This window comes from Microtus ochrogaster, chromosome 4 (genome assembly GCF_000317375.1).
Source record: "Microtus ochrogaster isolate Prairie Vole_2 chromosome 4, MicOch1.0, whole genome shotgun sequence".
In the NCBI taxonomy this organism is placed as follows: domain Eukaryota; kingdom Metazoa; phylum Chordata; class Mammalia; order Rodentia; family Cricetidae; genus Microtus; species Microtus ochrogaster.
Genome location: NC_022011.1, coordinates 10741566 through 10752034, shown reverse-complemented (window position 1 = coordinate 10752034; position 10469 = coordinate 10741566). Strand labels below are relative to the sequence as shown.

At 36.5% G+C, this 10469-nt stretch overlaps 1 protein-coding gene across 1 annotated transcript in view; it reads right to left on the bottom strand.

Moving 5' to 3' along the window:
• Positions 1–8824: 8824 nt before the first annotated feature.
• Positions 8825–10469, bottom strand: part of Cdh8 (cadherin 8) — a 368006-nt gene continuing 366361 nt past the window's right edge. The window contains exon 13 of the mRNA XM_005345545.3: positions 8825–9293. Coding sequence (XP_005345602.1) covers positions 9247–9293 — 47 coding nt within the window. The 3' untranslated portion in view covers positions 8825–9246. The remainder of the gene's footprint in view (positions 9294–10469) is intronic.

The following is a 10469-nucleotide window of genomic DNA, read 5'->3' as shown; positions in this document are numbered from 1 at the left end:
ACAGGGGGAAGTGACAACGGAAACATAAAAATGCTGGGCGATTTGTATGGCATTAGAAAAATCACTTTACTCTTAATTGGTTTACTTTTAGTGATGGAGTTATTTCTATTGAGAAAAATCCCAGTTAAGTGATTAATGGGCTTATTTGGACACACACAGATACACACACACGTGTGTGTGAATATATATGTATGTGTGTATATATATGTGTATATGTATGTATGTATGTATTTACATACATATGTATATATGTTTGTATGTGTATGGACAGTCTCATAAAATCATCATTTCAGATTTGAAGAAGAACAATGCATGTGATTATGTGTGTGTGTGTGTGTGTGTATGTGTGTGTGTGTGTGTTTGGGTAAACTCAGGAAACCATTTCCTTTCTTATAGATTTTCTTCCTACTCCTTGCCTCGTAAGAACTGAAATTTATGTTTTTTCATAAAATTATGTAAGCAGTTACAAAAGATAATAGAGTCTTGAGAGATTTTGGATGGCTCTCAAATCAGTTGAGAACACAAGGTAAAGATACTTAGACAAGGGTCCTAAAGATAAGATGAGAATGAAGGGTTGCCCTTTTATAAAACATAAATGATATAAAGAAAGAAACTATGAGACAAAATTTCACACTGTCTTGGAATATCTTAAAGAACAATGAACCTGGAATTTCATTGCTATGAAAACGATTCTTTTAATGTGAAAATGATTGCGGGACACAATCTAATCTTTCTATGATTCTAGTCCTGAAGTCTCCTTAAACACTTCAATTCCCATGACCTGCATAAGAGTGTGTGTGTGTGGGGGGGGGGTGTTTGCAAATGCCATAGTATACATGGACATATCAAGGACATCTTTGAGGAGTGGAATCTTCTCCTCCTACTGCGGGTTTCTGGAATCTACTTGGGTCCTCATGATTGTGCCACAAGCTCAGTTACCTGCTGAACACTTGACCTGACCCTTGGGTCTTGACTTTTGAATTTCCCTCTGACCTTTCTAGTCCTTTCATCACTAAGAACTATATAACCCCATGTGCCTTTATCGGCAGAGCTTTTTGTTTGTTTGAACTGGGGAAGCAGATCAGCAAGGCAGGGCTTTTCTAATGAGTTTAGAATAGTTTTCCTCAGAATGGGCCTCCATATTCTAATTGGATCATATATGGAAAGGAAGCGGTGCCGGATAAGGCCTAAGTGAAATCTTCCCACAAATCACCCCTCACATTGATTCATGAGAAGAACACAGAATTGAAATCTGCTAAGGACTAGAGAATGGAATCCATGCACATATATTTCCAAGACCCCACCTGAAAAGGAGACTACATTCGTCTCCCTTCAGACGACATTAGGATTCTCTAAGACTCTCAAGTGTGTGGGGACTATTAAGATGGAGGTCTAATCTTAAACCCAATTTAGAGAACATTAGCCTGCTTCCCTTGAGCCCATGTCTCCAAATGCAAAGCAAAGACTTTTCTGCTAATGAAGGCAAAGGCTTCAAGCAGAGGTCATTTCAAAGCTGCAGCAGGACAGAGGGTTCCTATTCTGTCTCTACCAGGGATTTTTTTTTCCTTGTACTGCTGTTCCTAGATCTGCTTGAAAGCCATCTGCATGGGACCCTAAAGGACCTACAGTTAGGATTACAGGAGGGAATGGAAATCTCATTACAGAATGCTTCTGTGGCTTCTCGGGATTTGGAAAATAGCAAGGTATTTTCTCTTTTTCACAATGCTAATTTTTTTTTTTTCTGAGTCTGTAGAGAAGAGAAAGACAGCTTTGCACAGAATTGTAGAGTTCCAGGGTTTTGTTTTCTCTATTTTGTCTGAGATAAGGGACATATATTTGGGATTAATTGGGTGAGAAGAGGAATATGGTTTAACACTGTCTAAGGTATATTTTTTACTAGATTCAAAATGGCAATAACTCTTACCTTCAATATCACAATGACTGCCATGTAGAGATGAAATCTGGATAATTTAATAAGTGGAACTCATGTGGTCGTATCCATACAGATACAAAGACAGATATACCCTTTCATCTTTTGCACCATGGATGAAAAAAAAAAGAACTTACAAAACGTTGGGGAAAGAAAATGCATACTGAGAGACTTACGTGATGTGCCTGCATGTTTCTTAGAATGTGTGGAGAACAAAGATGAGGGAAAGTCATACAAATGGAGGAGAGCTACAGGAGGACTGGGAGGGATGGGAGATGATAGAACAGTAAGACTGCCTGAAGGGAATTTTACAATCCTAAATCCTGATAATTTCCTATGCATTCATTTTACTTTAATCAGCCTTTCATATCTAGAGGAATCTTAGCCCCTTGGAAGGTGCATTCCAAGGAGACACTTTTTTTTATTTTTATTTTTTTTTGCCTTATTATGGATAATGTGCAAGCCAGGAGTAAATGGATTTATGTTTTGTTAACTGTGATTGATCTGTTAGTAAAAATTACAATTCCCCTCTGGTTCTGTGGGCCACGAATGATAGTTTTCACAGCAACCTCTTCAGTTCTTGGTCTCAGGTGCACTAATGGTCCATATTCACTTGTAGATATTAAAGAAAATAGCTGGCAGCCATAAATTTACTTTCTCCTGTATATTTAAGAGCAGAGATATCTCTTGGCTTTTATTAATACACCCTGCCTCATATATGGCTCTCCAGTTTACAGAACATTTACAATATCCCATGCAGCATACCACAAATCTGAAAAGTTGTATTTTACAATTAGTATGATTAAGGAGAGTTGCCGCATTGCTTGCGCCTAAACTTACTAGGAGAAGGGAAACCAAGGATGAGAATTGGGAATAACATTTGTAGTGCCAGATATTGGACTCCAGTTCTGGTTGGTCAATGCCTCCTCTTCTTGCCAACTTGCTTTCTCTTATAGTAAAGTTTGCTTTTAACTTCCACTCTCTAATGTATTACCCTATATATTTCATCTTCTTAATTTTCATAATTCATGGTTTGTGGAAATTGGAATATCATAATTTCCTAAAAGAGACACCAGATTACATTTCTGCATAATTTATTTCTGGGTATACTTGAGTGCAATTTTTCACATAATTCATTTTGGGCTATACATGAGTAATTAGTACTAAAAATTTTCCTTGCAGCAGAAAACACATATAACTACCCATTAATTCTCATTATAATTAATATAACATTGCGGAGCTACTATTAATGGATGTAATTATATACTATGGATAACTGTAAACTCAATCATTATATTAATAAAATATAAAATATTTCTGAAGCAACTGGAAACTGTGTAGTCACTAAACTATCAGGATATGACATTTTGCCCACTGTAGGAGATGCATGTTACATTTTTAAAAAATATATTTGATACCCAGTTTTATGCAAAATATAGTTGAGTTTTATTTTTTTTAATTTATCATCTTTGAAGCTAGGAATAGAAATATGTCATGAAGCAATTCATCCTAAAATGATAAAGGCAAAAGTAAAAATGAGCATTATAATGGAAGAACTGGAGATCAATGGTCTAAGGGTAGGCTGCCCAGGGTCCTCTCCTTAGACAGGCTGATATACGGCTGTAGAATCACTCAGTGAGAACAGTCATTGCTGTGACAGCACACTGATTTGAGCTCTGATCTCCAGAATCCTTGTAAAAATTTTGATTTAGCCATGCATCTATAATCTTTACACTGGAGACACAGAGACGGGATCCCTGGACTTCTCTGGGCAGCCAGATCTGTCAGAGATCATCCCCTTCAGACCACTGCACACATGCAATACTTCAGATGCAGCCTCCATGACTACAGTATCTGATATCTCTTGTTTCCCTCACAATTTTGCTAACTTTTGCTGTGTTGTGCTATCTTTTTTCTGTCTGTGCCTCTGGCAACTGCACATGAATCAAAGAACCAAGATGAGAGAGGGCTGGAGAATAATGCTCACTAGAGTTAACAACTATTAACTACAACCTTCAGCACAGTGGCTAGGGTATGCAAAGATTTTTGACAAGTATTCTTACTTCCAGTTTTAGTAAAGTAGGCAAATAGTCTAATTGTTATTTTTTTTTTTATTGCAAATGTTTGAGGGCCTCATGCCAACCATTGGTCAATTCCTTTACACATTCTCTGGGCTATATCCTCTAACTATGTCGCCACTCTTTTTGATATTAAATTGTCCTTTTCCAACTCTAAGCTATCCTCAGCCCTATTACATTTGGCTTTCAAAATTATTTGAGATAGTTTCCTCTTGGAGCTATACTACCCCATTGTATGGCCTTGCTTCTTGTGTCTGTACTGACCTGCTTAACTTTTTTTTTGTTCTTTAAATATTAGTTTAAATGGCACTTTTATACTTCATAATTTTCTAGTTAACTTAATGAAGAAAGTCTCCCTTACTATTTCCTCTTTAAAATCTCTAAAATGTTTTTTTTCTTAGCACTTCCAGACTCTCAGCTTATTATATTGTTTGCATATGATTTGGGGAATCATTCTTTCTCCAGGTGATGGCTTAAAAAAAGATACCTTCCATGTGTGTGAACTAATAGGGTGCAGTGATATGCCATGACACAATACAGCAGTAGTAAGGTTAGTTCGCAGCCTTTACTTAGACCATCCTTGTCTGAGGACCTTGTGAAAACTCATTCATGTTACCTTTGATTCTGACGGCCACAAGACACATCCCACAATAAGCAGTTTGAGGGGATCTTTTGCATGCTTATTTAGACTACAGTTGGCACCCTCAACACTGCTTAATCCAGGAAGGTGAGCAGTATGCCACTTTCATCTCCACTGTTCACCCAGAACTCAATATAATCTCTAGCAGATGGCAGTATCGAATAAACATTGGCTGAGTAAATCTATACCAGGTGTATGTTGAAAGACTGAGATTTTTTTCTTTTGGACTTTTTATGATAGACACGTATATAAAGGTTTCCAGCACCAGGTGGTAAGGAAGAGAACAATTTCCCATGCCTCTCTGCTGAAATGTCCTCCCATGAATGAGAAGTTAATAGTCTGTTATCTCCTCGTATCATTGGCAGAGGCATATGGCTCTTTCTTCTTGCCAGGTGTGTTGAGAAGAGGCCATTTCTTCCCAATAGTTAAAAAGAAGCGAAGACACAGAGACGAGCATGAGGTCACTGTGAGTTATCACCCATGTCATGGTGTAAGGGACATTGAATCATTACCAGATGATTTGAGGTTGAATTTTAGAGTTATAATGAGGCGTTTCTCTAAATGCCTGTACAGGAATAAAGGTGAGCTTGATTCCATTAGAAACTGTGTTTCCATATAAAGAGTCCTTGTGTGTTTAAGAAAAGCCAAACTAAAAAATGCCGTGTTTTCCCAGCTTGTTCACAGATAATGGGTAAAAGCCTGCTTTTCCTCAATGTTTGCAAAAGGCAATTAAGAAATCTATGAATCCCAGAGGATACTTCATTACTGTTTAGGAATGAAAATGTATAAATCAATGACAAGATGAAGATGGTATTGGAGTCTTACAAAAACAAATACTGAATAAGAATACTGGGTTTTGGGAGCCTATTTCTCATACTGGGCTGCCTTGCCCATCTTTAATACAAGAAGAGGTGCTGAGTTGTCCTATAGATTGATATGCCATATTTTGTCTATATCCATAGGAGGGCTACACTTTTCTTGTTCGAGAGAAGGATTAGCAGAGGGAAAGAAATGGGGAACTAGGAGGACAGAAGGGAAGGGAAACTGCAGTCAGAATACAAAGTAAATTAATTAATTAATTAGTTAAAGAATATGTTCCATCATATTTTCACTCCCTCTAGCACCTTGAACTGATTACAATTCACCCATAAATTATAGTTTTGAACTTTACAATTAGGATAGAATACTGGTTTTATATAATCACTTCATTTTTAAGTATTATTTTCTTAATCTATGTAGTTACTTAAATAGTCAATATTTATTGGTATTTAATAAAACATATGGGAATACTACCCCATAGTTCCTAATCTAGACAAAATGACAGAGCATGTTGCAGTTCCTTTGATGCTTATGAGGTTTTTTATTAATAGTAATGCTGTGGTAGTTTGAATATAACTGGCCACTATAAGCTCATAGAGAGTAAGTAGCCTTATTAGTTAGCCTGGCTTTCTTGGCATAGGAATGGCCTTGTTGAAGACTTTCAAGTTTTACATATGCTCAAACCACTTACTGTTGCCTGTGAGTGGAGATGTAAGCTCCATCTCTAGCACCATGTCTGCCTACATGTTGCCTTGCTTCTCACCATGATAATAATAGACTAAATATCTGAATTGTAAGCAGCCACCCCAATTGAATGCTTTCCTTTATAAAAGTTTCCATTGTCATGGGTGTCTCTTCACAGCAATAAAAACCTCAAGACATATGTGGATAGTTGATGGGGTGCATAAAATCCTCCTTCCTTGCCATATCCCTGCTTTTTGTTGTTAAAAACATTTTTACCTTGAAAATTTGAGTCTAAGAATATGTTACTTTGAAAAAGAGCTTCTGCTCTTGTTTCCACAGAAGATGAGGCCTTGTGGATTCCTTCTTGGCTAATGTGATTTGATGGAACAAGACCCCCCCCCCCCCTAAAAAAAGGACTCCATGACCCTCTAAAAATACTTTGCCAAACAAACAGCAGGAAGCAGTTTCAGAAAACTATGCACACATTCCCAAAATAATTCTTTATAAGTGTTTGTTTTTATTCTAAATGGGTTGGTTATAAGTGATTAATGGTCAATTTTTAATAAATAAATAAATAAATAAATAAGGGTGATACGATATATAGAAATGATTACATTGGTATAGACTTTGATTAATTGACACAAATCAAGGTTGAGTTTGCTATACTGTGCATATGTATTTCTGCTCTTGTTTAATGTATTATGCTTGTGCAGCTCATTGAAAAATATAATGTATAGTTAATAAATACAGATTAATAGTCATCTGTAATAATCAAACATTATTGTCATGTTAGTTAGGTTTTCTAGATGTACAGAGATATATTTCAGATAGACAAGCTATTTTCAAACACTTCAAAGAACTGTAGTGTATGTCATTTAAATTACTTAGGATTCTGTTGACATGAGACACATTGCTTCTGGCAGCACCCATCTATTCCTGAGAGAATGTTTAGCACCAAAGACACTCTACTTGAGCTTGTTTTCTTCCCACAAAACTGGCCTCTTAGCAAAGAACCTCCCCTGCCTCAACCACTGACAATATGCGCAGTGTCCAGACTAGACAAGCAGGATACAAGCAAAAAGATTGTCAAACCTTACCAAGACAGGATAAGATGATTTTTTTCAAATTTTTGTGCCTCTGAAAATTAGTTACTAGTCTGTTAGTTACTCTAGACCTTAGCCAAAGTTGGTTGCCCAAACATTGCAAATGAGACTTTGGGTGATTTCCCAGGTAGCCAATTGTCTCTGTCATTTCTTGTACCTTTTGGAAGTTTCTGATTGTACTTCCTGTTTACTCAAGTGATATTGTTTCCCTTCTCAGGTCTTTGATGGGGTTGAGGACTAGATAGTTGTAGTTACTTCCCTCTCCTGACTTAGCTACGCTATTTTTAATATAAGACTTAGACTCCTTAAGATAGGTAGGATAACTATTGAAAGCATATCTTCTTTGATGTATACGCATGATGCACAGCTTGTTCAACCTGTTTAGTCTGTGTAATTATTGTTAACTGTATGTATACTTTCAAGGCTAAACATTTGGTATTAAAAAAATCTCTCCTTTTCTTACTTTATTCATCAAGTGTTTGGACCATGACTACCAATTTTATAGCTGGATTCTACTCTTGTAACTCTATTAGCACTGCACTAAAGCCCAGATGGTCCTTGGGCTAGAGCAGTCCTATTTGGGTGTGCCACTGTCATCCCAGTCTCTTATCATCTTATTTCTGTATATGAATCTCAGTGGCTATTTTCAAACTATAAGCCAAGGCTGGCTCTATTGTTCAGTGCTAGAGTGCATGTTTCTCTGGCATGATGCCCTAGGTTTGATCCCTGGTGCTACCAAACGCTCCACAAGTCAGAGGTCAGAACATACCATCGCCCTTCAGATCTTTCACATAATGTGAACCAGAGATGCTCATCCTGGTGAGTAATGAGGTCTTTGCTTACCTCTTCACATCTTGTTAATTTTTCTCTTCACCCATGATAATAGGCATCTTCATTTACTAGAACTACCATTAGTTTAGTATAGGAGAACCACTAAGACATCACTATCTCCTGTTCTTGCTATGCTTAGCTTTTACAACACAAGGCAACTGAAAAATTTTCCAAAGAAATCTAATTCAAATATTAAGACTCATATTAATTCTTATTAATATGTAGTACACACCACTTTCTATTTTTCTTATTTTATATGTTTTCCCTTATCCATGTCACCAAGTTTTCAAATACATACTTATTTTATCATAATCATCTAGAACAATGGAATATTCTCTCAGCACATTATGTTCTCTAGGTAAGGAGAAATTTTGTCACATACGAATCTTGATGTCAGAAAGTCCACTGAGAAAAGTTGATGACTGGTCATTAATTTTCAGGCCCCCAGAACCTGGCTCTATGAGACAACATGCATATTTTTGTCTAAGACTCAATTTAGCACACCTTGCATAATATATTATGCATGAATCCTCAGGCTGTAGAATACTTTCTCTTTCTTTTCAGAACATTCCTACCATCTCCAACAGTAGAAAGAAGTTTAATACTTCGTCATGTATTGGCTTCTGTACTAATTTATCCAACAATATGCCATTTCTTTGAGAAGCATTGAAATATGTTAAGCATATATGATTTTCCTGTCACAGACACTGTATCCAGAACAGGTTTGGTAGAAAAGACATCTTTTGTTAGGAAGAAATTTTAAAAGTTTATTTGAACAATGATTATTGATAATGCTCACAATGAACTTGCTAACAATGAGCTACATATCCAACCATCAAACTTGACAAACAAGTCATAGCTCTCAAAATTTAGGTGTCAAATTACAGAAAACCTTGTAAAAAAAGTATTAGAGACAATCACATTCAAGGGAAACCATATAATAGAAACAGAGAGTTGTCCCAGCCAATGATTCATAATTGCTGAGTTCAACCTTAGACAGTAATTGTTAAAATATTGCTTATATCCAAGTAGCCCCAGAGACCTTTGAATATACAGAGGAGATCTGAAAGAACTAACATGTGTATTTAAGGACCTCTCCTTTCCTTTTGACGTTCTGGCCTCTTGGTTTCTGGAAGTCACTGTTGTCCCCAGTCCTTTTCTTCAGGCAGCATTCTCTGGTATTCCTCTTAGCAAGCCTCTTCTGTCATCTGTGAATAACAATAGAGAAATCCATTATCTATTTGTATAGGTAAGTAGAGGTTAGACCTGTATTCAAGGTGTGAATCAACTTGAGTCGGGTAACTCAGGTGGAAGAGAGAGTCTCACAGGCAGCCATGCCACCAGGAAGTACCTTCCTCTCAAGCTGCCATCATTAAAAGAAGAGCATTCGTGCTAAGTACGCTCAATGTCACTGTCATAGAAATGATCCAAAAGACTAGAGTTCAGCTTTTGTCTCCTGCACTTATTGAATCTGCAAATTAGTGTTGCTAAGCCTCTTGATAAATTCCTGAAAATCTTTTGTGTGTGTGTGTGTGTGTGTGTGTGTGTGTGTGTGTGTGTGTTGCTCACAGCACATGTCATAATTTAGGCATACACAAGGTATTCTCTGTGTAATTGTATTCTTCCTTGAGCTTTCAAAGGTATCAGTGATACTCATATTTGCTCTTTATAAAAATAATGTATGAGTGGAAACTGTATAGCTTCTTTGAAATCATTGCTTAATTTCCATCTTTGAAAGCCAAGCTCTCAGAAAGTCTTGTTTTGCATTTTGAGTTCCTTCCTTTCATAGAGCAATGGGTAACTTGCTTTTTGTTTCTTACCATTTGAAGGCTCCTACTATATTTAGAGCTGGGGCCATTTAAGGAAAGCTAGGAACTCTATTCAGACAGTCTTGTGAAAGCCCGGATTTAAATGCTATTTAACCACAGACAAAGAATGCGCGTGATTAGTTTAGATGTGCTCTATTAGTTTCAATTTATACGTGGGCAAAGAAGTTCAAAGATACCATTACATTTCACTTTTTTATAACTTCTATGTAGCCTAATTACAGCTCTAGAACAGGTTCAGTAAATGTAGTAGACAAATTTCTTGTAGAAGCAGTGAGATATTTAATTGTATGTGTTCTGTAATTATGGAAGTCTTGCAGAATAATTGTATGGGATACAGTAATAATAAGGATATACTCTGATCAATAATTGTGTGTCAACTACACAGAAAATGATCAAAATAAATATCTCCTTTAATGATGGACAATGAAAACATCATAATTGTCATAAACAAGAGCAACAATGATAGGAAACATTTTATTCGTTTTTGGCCATCTGAGCAACAATGCAAAGGACTTTGTTTAGCAAAGAAAACTGAGTAGGAATCAAAGAAAAGTA